At 43.8% G+C, this 27,404-nt stretch overlaps 1 protein-coding gene across 1 annotated transcript in view; it reads left to right on the top strand.

Annotated features, from left to right (window-relative positions):
* Window positions 1-970: 970 nt before the first annotated feature.
* The window catches only part of C3H13orf42 (chromosome 3 C13orf42 homolog), a 37,339-nt gene continuing 10,905 nt past the window's right edge, over window positions 971-27,404 (top strand). Inside the window, exon 1 of the mRNA XM_027588360.1 lies at window positions 971-1,387. Within this exon, the coding sequence (XP_027444161.1) occupies window positions 971-1,387 (417 nt within the window). The remainder of the gene's footprint in view (window positions 1,388-27,404) is intronic.

The raw sequence follows: 27,404 nt of genomic DNA, 5'->3' as shown, positions 1-27,404 counted from the left end.
GAGAAATGAAGGCAATAACCATGTGTCCTATTAGCCTGAGAAAAATCCTAGAGGGGACATCCCTGAGATCCTAGTGTACTCAAAGGATGCTCTTGGAAAAAGAGTTAGTGTCTGATTATGACTAGTCTATTTAAATGAAAAATGTGTTCCAGCTAAAGAATGTGTCTGCCCTATCTCTGTGGCCACCCTCTGCTCACTAAGCCTTTTGTGCAGAAAGCTTGGTCCCGATACCTGAATCCTCCTGTCTCCACAGCGGGCTGCTATCCGGTAACCGTGGCGAGGTCTCATTACGGCAGGGTGAAGCACCTGCAGGTCGCTGGCATGCCTGCTCAGCGCCCAGCTTATCGAAGATCTGAGAGCCTCCTGCCAACCGCCCTGGCTGTGTCCACCCTGGCCTCTCGCAGGGGACTGGATTTTACCTCAAGCAACACATGAGTTTTGGCTTCACGGTGTTTTTGCCACGTAGGATTTCATTTTGGATGCAAGGTGTTCCAGACCAGAGCCAGCTCAGCCCAGGTGGAAACGTAAAAATCCACACCAAGATCAAATCAAACTGAGTGAGACCACATCCAGAAATGGAAAAGGAACAGGAGAGAAAATAGTCAAGCAGGAAAAGCACTGTCATGTTTTCCACATCCAGCTGGGGCCTTCAGTGGAAGAGCATCGAAGGTATTGGTATCCAACGGTGCTTAGGGGCAGCCAGGTCTCTTGCAGGTAAGCCCACAGTGCATCACCTTATATGTCCAGGTGGTTGATGGCATCGTGGTTATTGGAGGTAAATGTCTCCCCCCCAGGAGAGCTGCCCAGCCTGCCTGCCTGACCCGGCCCACCGGCTTGGGGATTCCAGAGATCCAAAGCCTCCTGGGAGGCAGATGGCAGGAGGCCTGTGTGCTGGCTCCTTTCCCCGCAGCTAGATCAAGTGGCACAGTGCAGGCAGCTGGAAGGCACCCCCAGGGAGGAATCGAGCACTATGTTCAGAAGGCTGCACTCGATCTTTAACTCCGGCCCTCAGAGGAAGGTGGACGTGGCCGAGAGCCCCTACTCTGACAGAGCCAGCCCCGCCGTGAGGCTGATCCGCAGCAGCTCCATGTACGTGGTCGGGGACCACGGAGAGAAATTCAGCGAGTCCTTGAAGAAATACAAAAGCCCCAGCAGCATGGACACCAGCCTGTCCTACCTGCAGCAGGAGGGGGACCGGGCGTGGATGTACTCGCGCACCCAGGACTGCCTGCAGTACTTGCAGGAGCTGTTGGCCTTGCGGAAGAAATACCTCAGCAGCCTCGATGGCCTGAAGCCCCGCCGCGCCCACGGCCTCTCCTCTACCTCTTCTAAGTCCTCTAAGAGAGCGGAAACGGCCCCTGGCCAGTCCACCTCCAAAGACAGAAAGGTAAGAGCTGTTGAGGCATACAGTGTGGAGGGGAATTCTTCCGAGAGCCTCAGGTGCCGGGTGGGAACTTGGCTCGCCCCCTTTTCCCGCGCACGCGCACTTAACTTGTCTGCACTTTCGGAGCCACAGCTCCGTCCTCCTTCGAGACTCTCACCACCCTCTCCTCGGCCTGGGGCAGAGTGGCAGTCCCCTGTTGCCGATCTTCCTGGAGGAGGCCCTGGGGAGGAGCGGTGGGTGGTGTGCACAGAGCAGCCTGGGCGGAGGGCAGGGGCTTTGGTGGTAGGCCGCACTGCGTTCACAGTGTATTTGTCACTTACCACCGGCTTGATGGATGAGATAACGCTTGTGTGGCTTCTAAAAATCCCAGGGGGAAGTGCAATCTTCCTGGGAACTAGATGCTTTCCAATATCTAGGTGCTTAGCTCCACGGGAGCCGAACAACTGGAGGATGTGCTCCATCTGTAGATTGGGCGCAGCCTCGGGAGAGCCTGTGACTTCAAGGAGATTGCCTGACAGCTTTGCTGGGCACTGGAGGCTTCAAGCCCAGGCAGCCCAAGCAGGAAATTAGTGCAAGAAGTCACGGGCAGTTATCTCGTTTTTTCTACTTATCCCGGTGTTTGTACACATTATCTTTCCCTGAGCATTCGATTAATGCCGCAGGGGGAGCTGGGAGAGATTCCCGAAGCACGGAAGAGCAAGCTGAGGCTCAGAAACCTGTTCTGACAGGACCTCCAATTCCTTCGGGCACTCCTTCCTTCACTCCTCAAAAAAAAGTTTTTTTTCTTTTAAATGCCTGAGGTTTGAGGCTGTTTTAATCGTTTCCCTGATGCCCGGACCGTGGCCCTGTCTCTCCCACTCCTGTTTCCGCAGAGTGTGCCATGGGCTGTGGAGGCCCCATTACCGTTGAACTGGCCGGCTATCAGATCTCTAGGGCTTGGCCTCCCCCGACTGGTTTCAACTGTCTGCATTTTATCCCAGGTGGGATTGGTTTAAATAACCACTTTAGCTCCAAAAGTATGTCAGTGTCCCAGTACCGACTCTTGGGTTCCAGAACTGACCCTGTGACCATACAGCTGTAGGTTGGTGAGCCAGCACCCTTCCTTCCGGGTCACCTACCATGACAGAAGGGGCTGCAGTAGGTTCTGGACTCCCTCCTCGCTTGAATATCCTGGGGTTCTCTGCTCTGGTTAGCTTCCCTTTAGGCACTGCATTTTCCTGAAAAAAAAAAATGCAGTTCTCTCTTATAAAGCCTAGCTTCCTTCCTCCCTGGGCTCCCTAGTTCGGCTGTCTGAAGATTATAGGGAGGGCTTAGGCACAGAACACCCAACTCTGGCCCTGTGGAATGACACAACGTGTGCATTTCCTCGGAGATGCCTCTCACCATGATGTAATTGGGAAAAAAGTTTTAAAATGGCTTTGAAGTCAGTCAGGCCAAGACTGAATTTTAGTTGTGTCTTTACCAGTTGTGTCCCTTTTGTCAGCTTGAGTTGGCTTCTCTGGGCCTCGATTTCTGTAGCATAGAAATAGAAATAAGAATACACCCTGTGAGGGAAAAGCAAGATCCTGCCTGTGATAGGACTTGGCACATAGTAGGTCTTCCAGTGCTTACTAACTCTGAAATGGAAGGTGCGGGAGGCTTCTTAGCCACCGGCAGACAAGCTCTCTCCTTCGTGGCTCCAAAAGAAAGAGTTGGATGCTGGATGTGCCTGAGACACAGCGGGTGCCATCTCTGTGGCTGGCCAGGTGGCCTGTGGCGGCCTGCTCCGTCCGTGGGAGGGGCAGGGGACCAGAGAGTGCCTTTCTTCTGGAATGTCATCCCTTTCCCGCATTGGTAGAAAACACCTGCTGATCTTCAGGTTTTGGCAAACACCATTCGTTCCACTGACCCCTTGTTGTGTGCTGAATTGTGTCTCCCCAAAATCATATGTTTAAATCCTAACCCCCAGTACCTCCAAAGGTGACCTTATTTGGAACTAGGCTGATTACAGATGAAATTAGTTAGGTTGATTGCTAGCATTAGGGTGGGCCCCTATACGAAGGGGAAACTGGGACAGACACACACACACACACACACACACACGCACACACACACACACACACGGAACACTAGGCGAGGTCTGGAGTTGGCTGCCACAAGCTGAGGACTCCCCAGAAACTGGGTGGGACCTGGAACACATCCTCCCCTAATGCTTTCAAAGAGAACATGTCCCTGACAAGATCTTGGCCTCAGAATTCTGGCCTCCAGACTCAGACAGTAAGCTTCTGTTGCTCCAAGCTGCCCAGGGGGTGGGACTTTGTTATGGCAGCCCTAGGAAATGAGCACAGCCCTCCATAGAATTAGCCTTTTCTCCTCTCTCCCATTAGTCTAAACACACCCCTATTGTAGCATTTATCCCTCCTCCCATGGCATGTTGCCTGTGTGTCTCCTCTGGTGCACAGCAGGGACTCTGGTACACGTGATCACACCGAAACCGCATCTTTGTCATTCTTCTATCCCCAGAGCACAACCATGACTACTTCTTGGTCACTTACGAAAGCTTTATAAACTTTAAAGTCTGGTCTTCTGTGCACAGATCACGGAAGAGCTGGTCTCTATGTAGGGATTGAGCAATGTTCTCTGGGCACCATAGCCCTGTGCAGGCCTTCTCTCCCCCGCCCACGAATACCAGCCCCTCGCCTGGCCACAGAACCTACGCTCCCCTGTCTCTCTCTCTTTTCTGGAAAGATAATGGCTTTCAGGCTGTTCTGTTTAAAACTCTCCGTGAGAAATAGATGTTATATGCAACTGATGAATTATTGAACACTACATCTGAAACTAATGATGTACTGTAGCTAATTGAATTTAAATTAAAAAAAAAGAAAGATATTTTAGATACTGACCTAGTTTATTCAATACGACCAAAACAAAAATTTCATGAGATACACTTACTCCTATTCTCTGTCTGGTACTCTGATATTTTTTCAAAACACTCGCTACTGTTCTTCTGTTGTTGTTTTGCATGTTGGTCATGACACACTAAATTTATTTCACAAGCCACTCCAGGGTCCAGACTGACACTTTCTCACACTCTAGTAGGGCATTCCAGTAGGGCCTGATGAAATGTTAACAGTGGCTAAGGCATGATACACCAGGGTGCCAAATGGTCTGGTGCCCCAGCGCCCTGGAGAAAAGAGAGCCGGGACAGGTACCCATGTGGATCGGTGGGAGGAGGGAGTAAGGACAGGCCAGAAGGAAGGCGAGCCTGGGGTGGATGCAGGAAACCCCTCCTGGCCCCTGCACCGAGAAGGTCCTGGCCAGGCTCTGTGACAATCCGTTCCTCCCTCCAAATAGGAGGCCATTCCAAAAATGAATGAAACACACGGTTTGCAACATTTTGAAATCAAAACAAAAACCCACCTCTGAGGACTTTTGTGTCAGCATCGGGTATGAGCAATAGTTTGGGACTCATTGTTTAGGTGCTCTAGTGTTAGAATTTCCAACACACTGCAAAATTCAAGTGGCAGGAGGAGGCCATATTTGAAATGGGTCCTGTACGGGAACATAGAGTTTCTGAACCAATAGGGGCAAAGCCACCAACCCCCTGCCCTCGGCACCTCGGGCGTTCCTGCCAGCGAAGAGGCGTATCACCAGTCTCCTCCACACACCCCACCCCTGCTCCCCTGCCACGGCCCAGGTACAGTCAGGCACCACCGCCGGTTAGTCCTGACTTCCGATCATCCTAGAAACATGCTGAGTCCTAGCCCCACTCTACAGAGGAGAAAACTGGGTCTCCGAGACAGGAAGTGATTTATGTAAGGCTGTGCACCCGATGAAGAGAGAGCCAGGATTTAAACCAGGTCCACGCTGTGCCAGAGCTCAGACTCTTGTCAATGGAGCCACAATGCCTTTCAATCAGAAAACGTATCATATCTGTCAGATGGGGGAGTGCGCCCCGCAGGATGAGGGGAGCAGGCTGCTTTATCGTGCACCCCCGGGCCAGGGAGAGTCATCAGGGAGGTACCCGCTTCCTGCCTCACATGGAGTCGGTGTGAGGGTGAAGCTCTCTCATGGGGGGTGCATGGCTGGGCTCCCTTGTGCAGGAGAAACCTGGACCCAAAGCATGCCCTGAAGGCGCACATCAAGTTCTCTCCTCTCCACAATCCATGAGTCAAATTTCCCTCCATCTCAACACCTTCCCTGCACACGGCTACCTCTGACTCTACTTTTACTCTTGGTCCCTCTAGCGCTGAAGCCCTGAGTGTGTATTGTCTACTTTTACACTAGGAGGAAAGCTGGGTAAACAGTGTGGGCTCAGCTACAATGCGAACTTCACAATGGGGCAGATTGTATCTTCAAACCATTTCAACAGAAATACGTTTTCATTCTTCCTCACTCATTCTACAAAGTATCTGAGATGAGCCACCTACCAGCAGAATAAAGTAGCAGCAGATATTGGACAATCGGGGGAGAATAAAACATCAACAGAAAATCAAGCCTATGCAGATCATAGAGCTAATTCAGCAGCTACAGATGAGTGTCAGGTTCAGCTCTGTACCTCTTAGAAGCTACCATAAAAAGAGAGCTGGATCTATATTAAAATTCTGTCTAAGAGGAAGAACCATACCCTTTGGTCAGTGGAAGTGAGATTTTTTCCCAGCTTTAAGTTCCAGAATTTCTCACATGGGACCTGATGCAGAAACCATGTGTGATGTGGCTAGTAATGTCCTCAACAATATTTAAGTAACAACTCATCAATAGATGTGTCTGTCCATCCTCCCTCCCTCCATTCCTCCCTCTCTGCCTCCCCTTCCTCAACACATATTGTTGTCAGGAACAGGGTGTGTGTCAGGAGCTGTTCTTAGTACTGGTAATCCAGTCAAAGTCCCTGCTTGTGGGAAAGCAAGGCAATAAACAAGCACACACGTTTCTGGTGGTGACTTCTCAGAGCCCCTGCTGTGACAAGCCTGCACTGCATCTTCTTGAGGGTCCAGGCAATGGCACCTGGGCACGTAACTTCTGTCCATCCCTTCCAGACCCAGCAGAGAATTCAGATGCCAGAGGCATGGGTGGACCACACACCCTCCCGACGATCTTTGTCAAAAGCCTCCGAAGATATGGTGCACCCTATGAGAGAAAAATGTCTGTGAAAAGTAAAAAGCTATCCTGTTGTGTTTCTTGCTATTTGACCCCCTCATCTCAGCATCTTGGAAAGCAAATTGCTCCCTCTGCAATCTGTTTTGGGGTCTTGTCTGGGATATGACTGACCTCAGCCTGTGTTCCCCGCCCCCCCCACCTAGTTCTTTAGGTAATTTCTTCCAGCTGCTGGGAGGGGCTCTGGGATATTTGACTTCTTTCTTTCTACTCCTCATAAAGACTGCTTCCTCAGCTTGGATTTTTATTTTTAAATAATAGCTTTAATTTACATACCATGAAATTCATCCTTTGAAGTGTATTACTGAGTGGTTAGTATCTTCAGAGTTGTGCAACCTATCACCACTATCTAATTCTAGAACATTTCATCACCCATTTCAGCTTTTTTTTTTTTTTGGTGGTAAAATAAACATAATATTTATCATTTTCAACATGGCACTTCTTAGCATGTTCAATGAGTGCTTTTTAAGTGTCCCCAGCTTATGGGTAATGAAGTGTATCACAGTTAATGAATTCTTAAGAAATTAAATATTTCTCTTTGGATGATTTTATATAAATTTCTTTTAGAGAAAAGTGTAACACTGGACACCTTTCAAATTGTTAATTGTCAGACAATAACCAGAGTTCTTCCCACTAGTCTTCCATGAATTTTTCCAAGCCATCGTTTATATAAGCCCATAGTACTGCATCCAAAAGACTATTAAGCCTTAGTTAATATATTTTTAGAACACTTTATGAAATGTATTAGTACACTAGAAAATGAATCCATTAAGAGGTCAGGGAGGCTCTAGAATACTTCATTTAGGAATCAGGAGAATGTTTTTTTATAAAAGGTCTGATTATTTCTTAAAATACAAAAGTCTTTTTAAATAAGATACACTTTAAAAAAATTTACCACTTTAACCATTTTTAAATGTACAATTCACTGGCATGAAGCACATTCACAATGGTGTGTAGCCCACTACTCTCCTTTCTAGAACTATCTCATCAACCCAAACAGAAAGTCTCTATCCAGGAAACAGTAACTCCTCATTTTCCTGCTACCCCCACTCCTGGTAACCTCTATTATGCTTTCCGTCTCTATGAATTTGCCTATTCTAGGAACCTCAGGTAGATGAATCATATAGAATTTGTCCTTCTGTGACTGGTTTCTTTCACTCAGCATGTTTCCCAGGCTCATCCATGTTAATGGATTGCACGTGTAAGAACTTCCATCCTTCTGTACAGCTGAACAGCTTGGGTTTTGATGGTTGGTGAAGAGGAAGAGTTTGCGATAAGGCTCACTGACCAGAGTGCTCGTTAGCATAGGTTGGTTGCAGTGCCCCAATGGAACATTGCTCAGATGGTTTGAACTGGACATTTTCTGAAGCTAGGGATCCTGGTCACCCATCGCAGCCAGAAGAAAACATTATTTATTCTCTTATGGGTCATCTAATTCTGAGCAGTTTGGATTCCTGATATGTCTGCTTGGATGAACTAGCTGCAAAATGCACCTCATCCTTGCACCCTGCCCTACTCCACGCCAGCTAAAGAAATTCACCTGCTACAATGGTCTAAAAAGAACCAATGGGAGACGGGGGTGGGGGGCGGAGCAAGATGGCGGAGGAGTAGGAGACCTGGATTTCGTCTGGTCTCAGGAATTCAGCTGAATAGGGATCAAACCATTCTGAACACCTACGAACTCAACAAGAGATCGAAGAAGAGAGTAGCAACAACTCTCTGAACAGAAAAGCGACCACTTTCTGGAAGGTAGGATGTGCGGAGAAGTGAATCCAAGGCGATATTTGGGAGGATAGACAGCAGGGGAGGGGGCCTCCGTCGGCCGCTTCTGGCAAGTGCTAGAGCCGCGGAGCACAAAATCGGAACTTTTAGAAGTCGGCTCCGCTGTGAGGGACGTCGCTCCAGTGGCTAAGTGGGGGGTGGAACCCTCGCGGGACAGTGTGGTTTCAGGACCCTCGGGGTCACAGAAAGACCGGGGGTGCCTGAGTGTGGCAGAGCTCCCAGGTATCAGAGCAGGGAGGCCAGCTGCAGAGACGGAGCCGAGGCGCGGGCTCTCAGCTTGGGGTTGCCATAAACTGTGATCCGCGGCCCAGTCGGGCCACTGCTCCTCCAGCAGGGACCCAACAAGCGGCAGAGCTGGGGAGACTCCCCTTCCTCCCCCAGGAGGAAAGGCGCGGGAGCGCACCGCAGGGATCTGCTGGGTTTGGAGACTCCACACGGGGTCGGGTGCCAGAGATAGAAACGCTCGGTCACAGGCCGGGTGAGCATGGAGTGCAGCTGGAGACCGGGGAGATGGGAGTGACAGCTTTTCTCTGGGGGCGCACTGAGGAGTGGGGCCCCGAGTTCTCAGCTCCTCCGAGTGGAGATTGGGAGGCCACCATTTTCACCCTGGTCCTCCAAAGCTATACCGAGAGCTTGCAGGGAACAAAAGCTCCTGAGAACAAACCCGAGCAGCTTGCTTAGCCTGGACTCTCAGGGGCGGGGCAATTCCGCCTCCAGCAAAGACATTTGGGAACCACGGCAACAGGCCCCCTCCCCCAGAAGATCAGCACGAACAGCCAGCCAAGACCAAGTTTACTGATCAAGGAGAACAGGAGAACTCAAGCGCTAGGGGAATACTGCACATAGAATTCATGGCCTTTTTTTACTATGATTCATTAGTTTTTCAAAGTTAATTTTTTAACTGTTTTTTTTTTTATTTTTCCCTTTTTCAACCAACATCGTATCAATCCCTTTTTTAAAAAAACATTTTTTATTTTTCAGTTTTAGAGTCATATTTTATCCCTTCATAGTAGTTACCCTTATTTTTGGCATATATATATAAGTTGTTCTCTCTTTAAAATTTTAAGATACAGTTTCTTCTAACAGATCAAAATATACCCTAAATCACTAGTGTATGGCTTGGTTCTAGTCTCCTGCCTGATCACAGTTCTCTCCCTTTTTTTTCTTTTTTTTTTTTAAATCTTCTTTCTTTTTTCAAACAACTTCTTATCTTATCAATTCCCTTTATAAAATCTTTTATAATTTTTATCTTTACAGTCATCTTCCATCCCTCCGTTGTATCAACCCTTATTTTGTACATATGTGTCTTTCTTCCTTTAAAATTTTAGGAAGCACTTTTTTCTAACAGACCAAAATACACCCAAAGTCCAGTGTGTGGCACTGATCTATGCGCTAGCCTGATCATATTTGATCATATTCTGGTTTTTTTTTTTTTGTATTGTTCTGTTTTTGTTTTTATCTTTTTCTTTTTGTGTTTTTCTTTTCTTTTTCTTTTTTCTTTCTTTCCCTTTCTTTTCCCCTGGTTTCAGGTCTTTTCTGATTTCTATAGAGTATATTTGCTGGGGACGTTTTTAACCTGTTAGCATTTTGTTCTCTTACTCATCTATTCTCCTCTGGACAAAATGACAAGACGAAAAAAATCACCTCAGCAAAAAGAACAAGAGGTAGTACCGTCAGCCAGGGACCTACTCAATACTGACAGTAGTACAATGTCGGACCTAGAGTTCAGAATCGTGACTTTTTAAGATACTAGCTGGGCTTTAAAAGCGTGGAAGTTATTAGGGAAACCCTTTCTGGAGAAATAAAAGAACTAAAATCTAACCAAGTCGAAATCAAAAAAGCTATTAATGAGGTGCAATAAAAAACGGGGGCACTAACTGCTAGGATAAATGAGGCAGAAGAGAGAATCAGCGATATAGAAGACCAAATGATGGAAAATAAAGCAGCTGAGAAAAAGAGAGAGAAACAACTACAGGATCACGAGGGCAGAATTCGAGAGATAAGCGGTACGATAAGACGAAACAACATTAGAATAATTGGGATCCCAGAAAAAGAAGAAAGAGAGAGAGGGGCAGAAGGTATATTGGAGCAAATAATAGCAGAGAACTTCCCCAATGTGAGGAAGGAAACAGGCATCAAAATCCAGGAGGCACAGAGAACCCCTCTCAAAATCAATAAAAATAGGTCAACACCCCGGCATCTAATAGTAAAACTTACGAGTCTGAGAGACAAAGAGAAAATCCTGAAAGCAGCTCGGGAGAAGAGATATGTAACCTACAATGGTAGAAATAGTAGATTGGCAACAGACCTATCCACAGAGACGTGGCAGGCCAGAAAGGACTGGCATGAGATCTTCAGAGCACTAAACGAGAAAAATATGCAGCCAAGAATACTATATCCAACTAGGCTCTCATTGAAAATAGAAGGAGAGATAAAAAGCTTCCAGGACAAACAAAAACTAAAGGAATTTGCAAACATGAAACCAGCCCTCCAAGAAATCTTGAAAGGGGTCCTCTAAGCAAAGAGAGAGCCTAAAAGCAGCATAGATCAGAAAGGAACACAGACAATATACAGTAACAGTCACCTACAGGTAATACAATGGCACTAAATTCATACCTTTCAATAGTTACCCTGAATGTAAATGGGCTAAATGCCCCAATCAAAAGACACAGGCTATCAGATTGGATTCAAAAACAAGACCCATCCATATGCTGTCTGCAAGAGACTCATTTTAGACCCAAGGACACCCCCAGTTTGAAAGGGAGGGGGTGGAAGACCATTTACCATGCTAATGGACACCAAAAGAAAGCTGGGGTGGCAATCCTTATATCAGACAAATTAGATTTTAGAACAAAGACTGTAATAAGAGATGAAGAAAGACACTATATCCTACTTAAAGGGTCTATGCAACAAGAAGATCTAACAATTGTAAATATCTATGCCCCTAACATGGGAGCAGCCAATTTTATAAGGCACTTAATAACCAAGCAAAGAAACACATTGACAACAATACAATAATAGTGGGGGACTTTAACACCCCCCTGACTGAAATGGACAGATCATCTAAGCAAAAGATCAACAAAGAAATAAAGACTTTAAATGACACACTGGACCAAATGGACTTCACAGACACATTCATTCCATCCCAAAGCAACAGAATACACATTCTTCTCTAGTGCCCATGGAACATTCTCCAGATTAGATCACATCCTAGGTCACAAATCAGGTCTCAACCGGTACCAAAAGGTTGGGATCATTCCCTGCATATTTTCAGACCACAATGCTTTGAAACGAGAACTCAATCACAAGAGGAAAGTCGGAAAGAACTCAAATACATGGAGGCTAAAGAGCATCCTACTAAAGAATGAATGGGTCCACCAGGAAGTTAAAGAAGAATTAAAAAAATTCATGGAAACCAATGAAAATGAAAACACAACTGTTCAAAATCTTTGGGATACAGCAAAGGCAGTCCTGAGAAGAAAGTATATAGCAATATAAGCCTTTCTCAAGAAACAAGAAAGGTCTCAAATACACAACCTAACCCTACACCTAAAGGAGCTGGAGAAAGAACAGCAAAGAAAGCCTAAACCCAGCAGGAGAAGAGAAATCATAACGATCAGAGCAGAAATCAATGAACTAGAAACCAAAAGAACAGTAGAACAGATCAACGAAACTAGGAGCTGGTTCTTTGGAAGAATTCACAAGATTGATAAACCCCTGGCCAGACTTATCAAAAAGAAAAGAGAAATGACCCAAATCAACGAAATCATGAATGAAAGAGGAGAGATCACAACCAACACTAAAGAAATACAAACAATTATAAGAACATACTATGAGCAACTCTATGCCAGCAAATTAGATAACCTGGAAGAAATGGGTGCATTCCTAGAGATGTACCAACTACCAAAATTGAACCAGGAAGAAATAGAAAACCTGAACAGACCTATAACCACTGAGGAAACTGAAGCAGTCATCAAAAATCTCCCAACAAACAAGAGCCCAGGGCCAGATGGCTTCCCAGGGGCATTCTATTAGACATTTAAAGAAGAATTAATACCTATTCTCCTGAAACTGTTCCAAAAAATAGAAATGGAAGGAAAACTTCCAAACTCATTTTATGAGGCCAGCATTACCTTGATCCCCAAACCAGACAAAGACCCCATCAAAAAGAATTACAGACCAATATCCTTGATGAACACGGATGCAAAAATTCTCACCAAAATACTAGCCAATAAGATCCAACAGTACATTAAAAGGATTATTCACCATGACCAAGTGGGATTTATCCCTGGGCTGCAAGGCTGGTTCAACATCCGCAAATCAATCAACGTGATACAATACATTAACAAAAGAAAGAACAAGAATCATATGATCCTCTCAATAGATGCAGAAAAAGCATTTGACAAAGTACAGCATCCTTTCTTGATCAAAACTCTTCAGAGTATAGGGATAGAGGGTACATACCTCAATATCATAAAAGCCATCTATGTAAAACCTACAGCAACTATCATTCTCAATGGGGAAAAGCTGAGAGCCATTCCCCTAAGGTCAGGAACGCGGCAGGGATGTTCACTATCACCACTGCTATTCAACATAGTCTTAGAAGTCCTAGCCACAGCAATCAGACAACAAAAAGAAATCAAAGGCATCCAAATCGGCAAAGAAGAAGTCAAACCCTCACTCTTTGCAGATGATATGATACTGTATGTAGAAAACCCAAAACACTCCACCCCAAAACTGCTAGAAGTAATACAGGAGTTCAGTGAAGTAGCAGGATATAAAATCAACGCACAGAAATCAGTGGCATTCCTATACACCAACAACAAGACAGAAGAGAGACAAATCAAGGAATCGATCCCATTTACAACTGCATCCAAAACCGTAAGATACCTAGGAATAAATCTAACCAAAGGGGCAAAGGATCTGTACTCAGAAAACTATAAAATACTCATGAAAGAAATTGAAGAAGACACGAAGAAATGGAAAAACGTTCCATGCTCATGGATTGGAAGAACAAACATTGTGAAGATGTCAATGCTACCTAGAGCCATCTACACATTCAATTCAATCCCCATCAAAATACCATCCACCTTTTTCAAAGAAATGGAACAAATAATCCTAAAATTTGTATGGAACCAGAAGAGACCCCGAATAGCCAGAGGAATGTTGAAAAAGAAAAGCAAAGCTGGTGGCGTCACAATTCCGGACTTCAAGCTCTATTACAAAGCTGTCATCATCAAGACAGCATGGTACTGGCACAAAAACAGACACATAGATCAATGGAACAGAATAGAGAGTCCAGAAATGGACTCTCAACTCTATGGTCAACTAATCTTCGACAAAGCAGGAAAGAATGTCCAATGGAAAAAAGACAGTCTCTTCCACAAATGGTGTTGGGAAAATTGGACAGCCACATGCAGAAGAATGAAACTGGACCATTTCCTTACACCACACACAAAAATAGACTCCAAATGGTTGAAAGACCTAGACGTGAGAAAGGAGTCCATCAAAATCCTAAAGGAGAACACAGGCAGCAACCTCTTTGACCTCAGCCGCAGCAACTTCTTCCTAGAAACATCGCCAAAGGCAAGGAAGCAAGGGCAAAAATGAACTATTGGGATTTCATCAAGATAAAAAGCTTCTGCACAGCAAAAGAAACAGTCCACAAAACCAAAAGACAACCGACAGAATGGGAGAAAATATTTGCCAATAACGTATCAGATAAAGGGCTAGTATCCAAAATCTATAAAGAACTTATCAAACTCAACACCCAAAGAACAAATAATCCAATCAAGAAATGGGCAGAAGACATGAACAGACGTTTTTCCAAAGAAGACATCCAAATGGCCAACAGACACATGAAAAAGTGCTCAGCATCGCTCGGCATCAGGGAAATCCAAATCAAAACCTCAATGAGATACCACCTCACACCCGTCAGAATGGCTAAAATTAACAAGTCAGGAAACGACAGATGTTGGCGGGGATGTGGAGAAAGGGGAACCCTCCTACACTGTTGGTGGGAATGCAAGCTGGTGCAACCACTCTGGAAAACAGTATGGATGTTCCTCAAACAGTTGAAAATAGAGCTACCATACAATCCAGCAATTGCACTACTGGGTATTTACCCCAAAGATACAAATGTAGGGATCCGAAGGGGTATGTGCACCCCAATGTTTATAGCAGCAATGTCCACAATAGCCAAACTGTGGAAAGAGCCTAGATGTCCATCGACAGATGAATGGATAAAGAAGAGGTGGTATATATACACAATGGGATATTATGCAGCCATCAAAAGGAATGAGATCTTGCCTTTTGCCACAACGTGGATGGAACTGGAGGGTGTTATGCTGAGTGAAATAAGTCAATCAGAGAAAGACATGTATCATATGATCTCACTGATATGAGGAATTCTTAATCTCAGGAAACAAACTGAGTGTTGCTGGAGTGGTGGGGGGTGGGAGGGATGGGGTGGCTGGGTGATAGACACTGGGTAGGGTATGTGCTATGGTGAGCGCTGTGAATTGTACAAGACTGATGAATCAGAGATCTGTACTTCTGAAACAAATAATGCAACATATGTTAAGAAAAAGAAAAAGAAGAAGATAGCAGGGGGGGGAAGAATAAAGGGGAGTAAGTCAGAGGGGGAGATGAACCGTGAGAGACGATGGACTCTGAAAAACAAACTGAGGGTTCTAGAGGGGAGGAGGGTGGGGGGATGGGTTAGTCTGGTGATGGGTATTATAGAGGGCACATTCTGCATGGAGCACTGGGTGTTATGCACAAACAATGAATCATGGAACACTACATCAAAAAACTAATGATGTATGGTGATTAACATAACAATAAAAAAATTAAAAAAAAAGAACCAATGGGATTCTGGAGAATGTTTGCCAAAAGTGATTGATTTTTATTTAAAGTAGTTTTATTCTGGCAATAGTTTGTTTTCAGAATCAATTTTCTATTAAGGCCATCCAATCCTGGTTCATCAGATAAGACCATGTCAATAGCAAGTAGAAGATTCTTTCTCCTCTATGGCAGGAGGATCTGAATCCAATTCATCTAAAAAGATTCGAAATCATTCATGTATAATATGCATATATAATTTCATATGGGATAGAAGGCAGATTCTAGATCTCTTTTTACATCTCTGGGAATTATTTTTCAGATCTGCTGGGGAGACTTTGTGCAAACACAGTGATATTAAAATGCAGGTTTTCTGGAGCATCAGTTACTGGGAGAGTCTCTATCGCTTGGCCTATATCTGGTTTGCAGGGTTGAAAGGCAGTACTGATTCAATATGAGCTGCAAAGAACATTCTGTTTTGCTTGGCACAGCTCTCCACAAGATGACAAACTGTATAATGATGATTGATAACAAAGCATATAATTCCTGCAGCCCCTCTCAGTCAGACCACAAGATGGGTAATTACATTCCCCAATCTATCTTCCAGGCACATGCTGTTTGCTCAGCCTAGAAATAATACTTCGTCCCCCGCTTTTCCTCTCTACCACACCCCATTCACCTGGCTAACTTCTTGTCTTTTAACAGCAGAGAAAACATTTCCCTAGGAAGCCACTTCTCACATCCACAATCTAAGACAGTGGATTTCTTCCCCTCCTTGTGTCTGACCCCCATCTCAGCACTTAGCACCCAGCACTGTAATTGTCTTTTCATTTGTTAGTTCTGCTACTGGCCACGAGCTCTTTGAGTGGGGGCACTGTGTCTTATTTATCTTTCTATCTCCAACCTCTTGCATGGCTCCAGGCACATAGCAGACTTTCAATAAACCAATAACCTGAGAAACTCCAACTGTAATTTAAGAAGGTTTTTCTTTTTTTTTAATGTTATGTTAGTCACCATACATTACATCATCAGTTTTTGATGTAGTGTTCCATGGTTCATTGTCTGTGTATAACACCCAATGCTCCATGCAATACGTGCCCTCTTTAATACCCATCACCCCCACCCCCCTCCCCTCTAAAACCCTCAGATTGTTTCTCGGAGTCCATAGTCTCTCATGGTTCGTTTCTCCCTCCGATTTCCCCCCCTTCATTTTTCCCTTCCTTCTCCTAATGTCCTCCATGCTATTCCTTATGTGCCACAAATAAGTGAAACCATATGATAATTGACTTTCTCGCTTGACTTATTTCACTCAGTGTAATCTCCTCCAGTCCCATCCACGTTGATGCAAAAGTTGGGTATTCATCCTTTCTGATGGCTGAGTAATATTCCATTGTATATATGGACCACATCTTCTTGATCCATTCGTCTGTTGAAGGGCATCTTGGCTCTTTCCACAGTTTGGCTATTGTGGACATTGCTGCTATGAACATTGGGTGCATATGGCCCTTCTTTTCACTACATCTGTGTCTGGGATAAATATCCAGGAGTGCAATTGCTGGGTCATAGGGTAGCTCTATTTTTCATTTTTTGAGGAACCTCCACGCTGTTTTCCAAAGTGGCTGTACCAACTTGCATTCCCACCAACAGTGTAAGAGGGTTCCGCTTTCTCCACAACCTCTCCAACATTTGTTGTTTCTTTCCCTGTCCATTTTTGCCATTCTAACTGGTGTAAGGTGGTATCTCAATGTGGTTTTGATTTGTATTTCCTTGATGGTTAGTGATGTTGAAAATTTTTTCATGTGTCTGTTAACCATTTGTATGTCTTTGGAGAAGTGTCTGTTCATGTCTTCTGCCCATTTTTTGACTTGATTATTTGTTTTTTGGGTGTTGAGTTTGAGAAGTATTTTATAGATCTTGGATATCAGCCCTTTGTCTGTAGTGTCATTTGCAAAAATCTTCTCCCATTCTGTGGGTTGCCTCTTTGTTTTGTTGACTGTTTCCTTTGCTGTGCAGAAGCTTTTTATCTTGATGAAGTCCCAAAGTTCATTTTTTAAAAAAGATTTTATTTATTTATTTTTACAAGATAGAGGGAGAGAGGGAGCACAAGTGGGGGGTGGGGAGGGAGGAGCAGAGGGAGAGGGAGAAGCAGGCTCCCCACTCAGCAGGGAGCCCGATCTGGGGACTCCACCCCAAGACCCTGGGATCAGGACCTGAGCCAAAGGCAGACGCTTAACTGACTGAGCCACCCAGGTGCCGTTGAGAAGGTTTAAGAAGAAAACTTACAAAGTTTGGTGGAAGATCTAGAAGAGTAGTAGATCTGTTGTTTTCACTGAGTGGAAAATTATCCTTTATTTTTGGTGGAGTAGAATATACTTTGAGTATATTCATATAGAATCATATCCTAATAATTAAAATATCCAATGTGTAATGGATCAGAGTTCACCATCAAAAGGACATTTTGGGTAAACTTAAAAAAAGTTTTGGATGATAAAATTATATTAGATAAAATTTATAAAACACAGAGAAGTATAAGAAATAAAATAAAAATAACTTAGACTCCTACCATTTAGAGATAATCACTATAAAATATTTAGATATATTCTCTTTCAATCATTTATTTCCTGAATATTTGCATATATGTATATTAGGGTTGTTAGCTAAAACAAAGGATGCATTTAAATTTGAATTTAAGATAAGTGATGGGTTTTTTTTTTTAGTATAATTATGTCCATGCAATATTTGGTATATATTTATACTAAAAAGTTATTCATTGTTTATGTGAAATTGAAACTTAACTGCTGTCCTCACTTTTATTTGCTAATTTTGACAACCCTAATGTATGTGTATGTATGAATTTACTAAATTTGGTTTATACCATGTACTTTTTTATAATCTCTTTTCAGTTAATATTATATTTTATGGATTTTTTTCCCACCTCATTAACTAGTCTTTGAAAACTAAAGTTTTAATGGCAAAAATGTAGCAACTCACATTCTTTAAGTAATTGTGAAGAATTACAAATAAATACATACTACTCTATAAGGCATGTTTTAGTGATTCCTATAAGTGTGACTAATGGGACAAAGTTTAAAGATCATTCATTTCTAAAGATTCTTCTACATATTGCTTTCCAGAAACATTTTATAATTTACACTTTCATCAACAGTGAGTTAGAAAGCACTTCAAATTGCATTTTATTAGCACCTAGTATTGCATTAATTTGGAAAGCTCACTGATGTAATAAATTGCATTATTTTATGTACTTTTCTCTGATTATTGCTTGAGCAAAGAATGACCCCTTTAACTTATCAAACCAATGTGTACTTCTTGTTTAATTGATTGCCCATTCATGTCTTCTGCATTTTTCTTCTGGCTCTATTAAAGATTTCTTATTTCCATGGACTCATATTAAGAATATGAGCATACTGTCTGCCACATGTGCTAGGATATTTTCTCCAAGTTATTACGTGTGTTTTAATTTTATTTGACATTTTCTGGTGTATAAATTGATTTTTATGTAGTCAAAGATATCCATTTTTGTCTTTGGTATTTCTTCCATTGTTTTCCTGCTTAGAAAGCCTTCTATGTCTCAAGGTCAGCTGTGTATTTGCCATTTTCCCTCCTTTTTTGATAGTTCCATTTTTAAAAACCCAACTCTTTTATCTGTCAGCAATGTATTTTGACAGGAAGTGGGAAGTGAGAATCCAACTTGAATTTTCCCCAAGTAGCAAAGTTTCCCACCATTTATTGACAAATTCATCCCTTCTCTCTCTGGATTGTGATGTTTCACTTACTGCATGTGTAGGTTTTATCCTATGCTTCAAGGATATGAATTCAATTGAATTTAATCAGGCTTCTAACTGTTTGATAAATGTGAGCAAATTTTTTCCACTCGGTGTTTTGTTAAAGTGGAATGAGCATTTAGATGACGTATAAGGTGAGGAACTACCAGGTGTGGGCAAAAGAAATAGTGGCCTTAAGGTTAAAAAGCAGAGAGGACAAAGACCAAGTCTATCAACCTGTGAATCTATAATATCTATGATCAAAGAGAGAAGACATGTGGCTACGCTTCTAAAATGATTGTAATGTTTAGTTATGATAGGTAATGCCAAAGTCGAGTTATACTAGAGTTTGTGACAAACTTCTTCCTTCTTTTTATCTCTTTGGACTGATTTTCTCAGCTCTCTTATCTACTTCACTGATTTTTTTCTTCAGTTCAGGCAAGTGTACCATTTCATTTAAATTTTGTTGAAATTTTTTATGTGGGTATATGTATGTATGTAATTAAATTCTAATGACTATATCTTTTTTCAAATTGCTTGTTTCTCAGAGCTTCAGTTCTTGTTTCATAAAGTCCCATTTTTTCTTCACAAACTCCCACTCAATTATGGGTACACACTTTCTTAGGTGTTGTAATTTAAAAGGGATAAGGTAAATATCACTTTGGACTTGGTCTTAAATATCCATTCCAAGGATGGCAGAAGGCAAAGAAGATGTGTTAGAGCTTTTAGGGTTTGTCCTCAAAAGCCCTTTTGTGTGTGTGTGTATGTGTGTGTGTGTGTGTGTGATATTAAATTGCTTGTGGATAAATTTGAGCTGTTTTGCATTTAATTTCACACAGCTGAGTGATCCAAGGGAAAATGGTCTCTCGAATCCCAACTAGTTCCACATCCGATCCCGGAAATTTTATCACAATATATGGACATTCATATTTCCAGGTATTATTTGCTCAACAGAGTGTTATCAGTACTCCATAAAAATAGCAGTACAGAGTTCTTAACATTTGCCAAGTTAAATCCAAAAGGATACATTAGCAACACGCAAGCTGACTGGAGAAAATAAACATTAGGTAATGGCATGTATATAGGATATATTCATTCGTCAATGAATAATTACCACTCCATGCCAGACATTGAAATAGGTACTCAGCATTCATAGGTAGAATGGTAGTCTGTTTGCCCTGACACAGCCCATTGTCTCAAGCTGTAGTCCTCAGCATCACTGGTGTGTTGAGGTTCCTTGGCAGAGACACAGGCAGAATTTCAATCAGAATGTTGGGAGTTGTGTATATCCCACAACCTGTCTCATATAGGCAGGGACTGGGGGTGAGCATATATCATAAGTGAGTGTTATCTGTGAGTGTTAGTTGCCACAGCATTGCCAAAGAATTACAGTGGGGAAAACGCAAAGGGAAAGGTAACTGGAGACCCAGGCCTGGTGTGAGGGGGATGGGGCAGTGAGGCTTGGAAAATGATAACCAAGGCCACTGAAGGTTACATGTGAAAGGCACCTTGGAATGGAGTCGGCAGTGCAATACGGATGCTTTCAGCCCATGTGCCTTCTCCCCAGGGCTGCTATGGGGTCGACGGTGAAGGAACATGAGCCCTGTGGAACTGGGGCCCGAGCAGGTGCAATGGGAAGGCTGCCCAAAGAAGTAGTTAAAAAATTCTGGGCCAGAAAAAAAAGTCAAGGTCGGGAGTGACACAAGAGAATGTGGCAGTGGAGTCAGAAAAGGCCCCCGGAAACTGTGGGAAGGTAAAACAAACAAACAAACAAACAAACAAACAAACAAAAAACAGCAAGCTAGAATCAGCCTGGGTTTAAACCAGGACTTGAAAAGACCCAAACATGTAGCTTAGCCTTGGAACTCAGAAAAGCCACGACAACATTCATTTGGAGACATGTAAACGTATATTTTATAAAGTGCAACAGAAACTCTGTTAACCAAATCTTGTGTGACTGACTTGCCAGACGGTTTGATGCTTCCCGTTCTCTCCATCAAGCAGATACATAGAGAGCGGAGTACTTACAGTTAGAAGCCTATCCCAAGCTAGGGTATTGTTGGCAAAATGCAAAATGGCATATGCGTTAAGCACTAGCTTTCATAGCAAAAAGTTACAAAGAAGCCAAAGATCTGACAAGAGGGGACCGTGGTTTGTTCTGCCAGTGGGTCTGCACAATGGAGAGCCAGGCAGGGTTACCAGGGCTGAGGAGGGTCTTTGTCTACTGCTGGGAGTAGTCCTCAGGATACACTGAGTGAAGAAAGCAATGTGTACAGCTGTATCTTGTAGGCTACATTTTGTTTTTTAAGAAAGTGGGTAAACACAAATATAAATTCACGTTTGCTTATATTTTCAAAAGGAAACAATGGAGAGATAAACAAGGACCTTGGCGCCAACCCACCAGGAAGCTTAGCAGAGGTGAATGCTAAACACTAAACCCGGGAAGCAAACAAAGATGCAAGCTGAGGGAATGCGTTTGCAGGAGGGGGTCCAGGTCAAGTTTGGGGACTGGGAGGGTAAGGTAGATGTTGGGTGCACTCCTGTGGGGGATGCTCTACACCCCCTGTTGGTACAGGAAGCAGAGCATGGGCAGATGGAGTCCCTTTGCTTGGCCCTGTGTGTGCTGAGCAACAGGAGGTACACAAGAACACAGTGAGCCTGGGCACTGAAATCCCCGGGTTTTGTTCTATTTCTTCAGTGACCTGTGTTCTGTCCCCTGGGGTCTCGTCCCTTGTGTCCTTGTCTTGATAGAGACATTCTTGTCTGCCCTTGCAAAGCCAGGGAATAAGACTGGCCCTTGAGATTTCTGTCCTAAATCAGACCCTGAGGTGGGGATTTGTGGGTGTGCCGGCTCCCTTCACCATGCGGGGGCCCCCAGAGAGCAGTGGTTCGCCTGTGCCGTGTATTCGAATCGTTTGATTGTCTGAACCAACGGTCTGGGACGGAGCCAGGTATAGATAGACATTCTTTAGGAGCATCTCAGGAGATGCCAATGTCCAGCTGGAATTGGGCTCCCCTGTTATGGAACCACCCTGACAGGGACGAGGGAGAGGTATACCGTCACTGGCCCCCTGGGCCAGGCTCTCAGACTCATTCAAGGGATGCTGCTTTCATTTGCATGGAAGGAAGGCAGGGGTGAGGAAGGAAGGAAAGCAACTGTTTATTCATTTGCATTTATCTGTGCCCCGACTTCATTCCATGAAGGGTTTGGGGGGAACTGACAAAGGCAGTTGGGGCAAGTGGAGGAAGCTGTCCTTCGGGATAAGACTTGGTCACACAGGTATGTGTGGGTCAGCCACAGATAATATCACCAATGTCTCATTCTCCAGACACAGCAGGATCTACAAGCCTTTTTAGCAGAAGCAAGTGTTAGAGTGGTAATGTATTGGATGGGCCAGCAGAGACCCCAGAAGTAGTACCTGGAAGAGCAGACCTTTCAGTGCTGGTGGAGGAGCTTCTGTGTCAGGGTGCCCCTGAAGGCAATCGCTTCTCAGCCTCATAGAAAGGACAAGGTATGGGAGGGAGACGTGAGTCTCAAATCCTAAAGCTTGAGGCTTTGGAAACAAACAATATATTTGAATATTTGGAATAACCAACAAGTGTGCAGCTGAAAGGGTCTTTGTCTACCGGTTTTGATGGTCAGAAAGTATAGGGGCTAAAGTGGTAATATATATGCCGATGATTTATTTTTTAACTTGTAAATATGATCCTCAAAGGACAATACTTGAGGAGTTTCTGGATGTACGAGATTTACGAGAAGCCAGCATCAAGGGTTCCTGTTAACATAACTAATGGTTGTGGTCTCGGTGGTTTCTAAGCCTTTGGTAGCTAAGACACCAAAGCTGACTCTTTTCTAAATTCTTTAATAAATGAAAGCAACAGATTCAGGCTGCTCTGAGCTGCTGGCCAAAGTCTACTTCCTGGAGACACTGAGGAATGAGCAGCTTACATCATTTTGTAGGGTGACCCCATGAAAAAGAATGTGATGCCCACATGTGAGACTGAGACTCTTGCCTTAAACCAAACACTGATGGAAGTTGCTGAGTCAGAGACTCAGAGGCACCCTTTCCATGGGTTCTGAGATACAAAGACCTACAGACCTTGCATCCCTATTAAATAATATTTATCCTTCCTTTGGGGTTCAGTCCAGATTGTGTGGCTTTCTCCATTCTATGTTTCTCTTTCGCTTCACAAAAGAAATTTCTAAAATGATATGTGTCATAGGAGGACTAGGTTAGGGACTGAAGACCATGGAGCCTAGAGGAGAGAACAGTCTAGGAGAGGGGTGGTCTAACTGGAGAATGAGCTGACCCATCCCGTCTTGATAGATGAGTAGGAATCAGCCAGATGAGACATTCAAGGCAGAGGGACCACTAAGAAAAACCACAGGAGGGACAAGAATTGTGACCTGCCTTCAGAGGTGGGCCCTCCTATCGTCTGCCTGCAGGAAGGATGCCTGGTGGCCTGGCCTGCTGTGCTCCTACAGACTGCCAACCAGTCCGTCCCCTTGCAGTCCTGCTTCCCACTCCCAGCGCTTGGTGTACCCGATGTTGCCGAGTCTGGTGCATTTTGGGTTCTCAAGAGTCAAATTTTACCCCTTTTCGTTGCCTCCCTAACCCATGATGTTCTAGAAGTCTGGTCCCTCTGCTCTTTCACATCTCCCCCACTTCATTTGCTTTTCAACTGCCAGAAGCTTCTGGAAATTCTTTTACTGATGGCCTCTCTCTTCCTCTCTTTGTCCTTAGGTTTTCTTCTCTCTGCCCTCCTGGTTTCATTTTAGTGGGCTCTTTGAAGGGGGAGGGATAAGTACATGTGGATAGTATTCCACTTTTAACACAAAAGATTCAGGTGTATGTTGTGCTTCTTAAAAATTTTCTGTAAGAAAGTGTCTTACAAATATAAAAGGGAAAAAAAAACCCCTCTCCATTTAAAAATGTTTTCTAGTAGTACGAAATGCGTACATTTCACAAAGATCTTGTATGTGCATACAGATGTCATCATTTTATTTCCCAACATCCTGGCCTGTACGTTAATATTCACTTTTAATACCCCCCCCCCTTTAAAAATGCCCACATATGGTACAAAAACAAACACACAGGTCAGTGGAACAGAATAGAGGCTCCAGAAATAAACCCATGGGTGTAAGGTCAATTAGTCTAAGACAAAGGAGGCAAGAATACACAATGAGGGGGGGCGGAGCAAGATGGCGGAGGAGTAGGAGACCTAGATTTCGTCTGGTCTCAGGAATTCAGCTGAATAGGGATCAAACCATTCTGAACACCTACGAACTCAACAGGAGATCAAAGAGGAGAGTAGCAACAACTCTCTGAACAGAGAAGCGACCACTTACTGGAAGGTAGGACGTGCGGAGAAGTGAATCCGAGGCGATATTCGGGAGGATAGACGGCGGGGGAGGGGCCTCCGCCGGCCGCTTCTGGCAAGTGCTAGAGCCGCGGAGCACAAAATCGGACCTTTTAGAAGTTGGCTCGGCGGAGGGACGTCGCTGCAGTGGCTAAGCGGGGGGTGGAATCCTCCCGGGACAGTGTGGTCTCAGGACCCTCGGGGTCACAGAGAGACCGGGGGTGCCTGCGTGCGCCAGAGCTCCCAGGTATCAGAGCAGGGACACCGGCTGCAGATACGGAGCAGAGTCGCGGGCTCTCAGCTCGGGGTGGCCACAAACTGTGATCTGCGGCCCAGTCGGGGCACGGCTCCCCCAGCAGGGACCCAACAAGCAGCAGATCCGGGGAGACTCCCCTTCCTTCCCGGGGAGGAGCGGTGCGGGAACGCACTGCAGGGATCTGCTGGGTTTGGAGACTCCGAGCGGGGTCGGGTGCCAGAGATAGCGGCGCTTGATCACAGGCCGGGTGAGCACGGAGTGCGGCCAGAGACCGGGGACACGGGAGTGACTGCTTTTCTCTGGGGGCGCACTGAGGAGTGGGGCCCCGAGTTCTCGGCTCCTCCGGGCAGAGACTGGGAGGCCGCCATTTTCGCCCTGGTCCTCCAAAGCTGTACCGAGAGCTTGCAGGGAACAAAAGCTCCTGAGAGCAAACTGGAGCAGCTTCCTTAGCCTGGACCGACAAGGGCGGGGCAATTCCGCCTCCGGCAAAGACATTTGGAAACCACAGCAACAGGCCCCTCCCCCAGAAGATCAGCACAAACAGCCAGCAAGCCAAGACCAAGTTGATCGATCAAGGAGAATAGGAGAACTCCAGCGCTAGGGGAATACTGCACATAGATTCATGGCTTCTTCTTTTTTTTTTTTTTTTACCATGATTCATTATTTCATCAAAGTTAATTTTTGTTGACTTTTTTTTATTTTTCTTTTTCCCTTTTTCAACCAACATCTTATAAATCCCTTTTTTTAAAAAAAAACATTTTTTATTTTTTTTTCATTTTTAGAGTCATATTTTATCCCTTCATAGTAGTTATCCTTGTTTTTGGCATATATATATAAGTTGTTCTCTCTTTAAAATTTTGAGGTACAGTTTCTTCTAACAGATCAAAATATACCCTAAACCACTAGGGTATGGCTTTGTTCTAGTCTCCTGCCTGATCACATTCTCTCCCTTTTTTTTTTTTTCCTTAAATCTTCTTTCTTTTTTCAAACAACTTATCTTACCAAGTCCTTTTATAAAATCTTTTATAATTTTCATCTTTACAGTCATCTTCCATCCCTTCATTGTATCAACCCTTATTTTGTACATATATGTCTTTCTTCCTTTAAAATTTTAGGAGGCACTTTTTTCTAACAGACCAAAATACGCCCAAAATCTAGTGTGTGGCACTGATCTATGCACTAGCCTGATCATATTTGATCATATTCTGCCTTTTTTGAATTGTTTTGTTTTTGTTTTTATCTTTTTTTTCTTTTTTTTTCTTTTTCTCTTTCTTTTTTCTTTCTTTCCCTTTCTTTTCCCCTGGTTTCAGGTCTTTTCTGATTTGTATACAGTATATTTGCTGGGGACGTTGTAAACCTGTTAGCCTTTTGTTCTCTCATTCATCTATTCTCCTCTGGACAAAATGACAAGACGAAAGAAATCACCTCAGCAAAAAGAACAAGAGGTAGTACCGTCAGCCAGGGACCTACTCAATACGGACATTAGTACGATGTCGGACCTAGAGTTCAGAATCATGACTTTAAAGATACTAGCTGGGCTTGAAAAAAGCGTGGAAGTTATTAGAGAAACCCTTTCTGGAGAAATAAAAGAACTAAAATCTAACCAAATCGAAATCAAAAAGGCTATTGATGAGGTGCAATCAAAAATGGGGGCACTAAATGCTAGGATAAATGAGGCAGAAGAGAGAATCAGCGATATAGAAGACCAAATGATGGAAAATAAAGAGGCTGAGAAAAAGAGAGAGAAACAACTACAGGATCACGAGGGCAGAATTCGAGGGATAAGTGATACGATAAGACGAAACAACATTAGAATAATTGGGATCCCAGAAGAAGAAGAGAGAGAGAGAGGGGCAGAAGGTATATTGGAGCAAATAATAGCAGAGAACTTCCCTAATGTGAGGAAGGAAACAGGCATTAAAATCCAGGAGGCACAGAGAACCCCTCTCAAAATCAGTAAAAATAGGTCAACACCCCGACATCTAATAGTAAAACTTACGAGTCTCAGAGACAAAGAGAAAATCCTGAAAGCAGCTCGGGAGAAGAGATATGTAACCTACAATGGTAGAAACATTAGATTGGCAACAGACCTATCCACAGAGACCTGGCAGGCCAGAAAGGACTGGCAAGATATCTTCAGAGCACTAAACGAGAAAAATATGCAGCCAAGAATACTATATCCAGCTAGGCTCTCATTGAAAATAGAAGGAGAGATAAAAAGCTTCCAGAACAAACAAAAACTAAAGGAATTTGCAAACACGAAACCAGCCCTCCAAGAAATATTGAGAGGGGTCCTCTAAGCAAAGAGAGAACCTAAAAGCAGCAAAGAGCAGAAACGAACACAGACAACAGACAGTTAACAGTCACCTTACAGGTAATACAATGGCACTAAATTCATACCTTTCAATAGTTACCCTGAATGTAAATGGGCTAAATGCCCCAATCAAAAGACACAGGCTATCAGATTGGATTAAAAAACAAGACCCATCAATATGCTGTCTGCAAGAGACTCATTTTACACCCAAAGACACCCCCAGATTGAAAGTGAGGGGGTGGAAAACCATTTACCATGCTAATGGACACCAAAAGAAAGCTGGGGTGGCAATCCTTATATCAGACAAACTAGATTTTAAAACAAAGACTGTAATAAGAGATGAGGAAGGACACTATATCCTACTTAAAGGGTCTATCCAACAAGAAGATCTAACAATTGTAAATATCTATGCCCCGAACATGGGAGCAGCCAATTATATAAGGCACTTAATAACAAAAGCAAAGAAAAACATTGACAACAATACAATAATAGTGGGGGACTTTAACACCCCCCTGACTGAAATGGACAGATCATCTAAGCAAAAGATCA

This window comes from Zalophus californianus, chromosome 3 (assembly GCF_009762305.2).
Source record: "Zalophus californianus isolate mZalCal1 chromosome 3, mZalCal1.pri.v2, whole genome shotgun sequence".
In the NCBI taxonomy this organism is placed as follows: domain Eukaryota; kingdom Metazoa; phylum Chordata; class Mammalia; order Carnivora; family Otariidae; genus Zalophus; species Zalophus californianus.
Note: the sequence above shows the minus strand (reverse complement) of the source record. Positions and strands in the feature narration are given on the sequence as shown.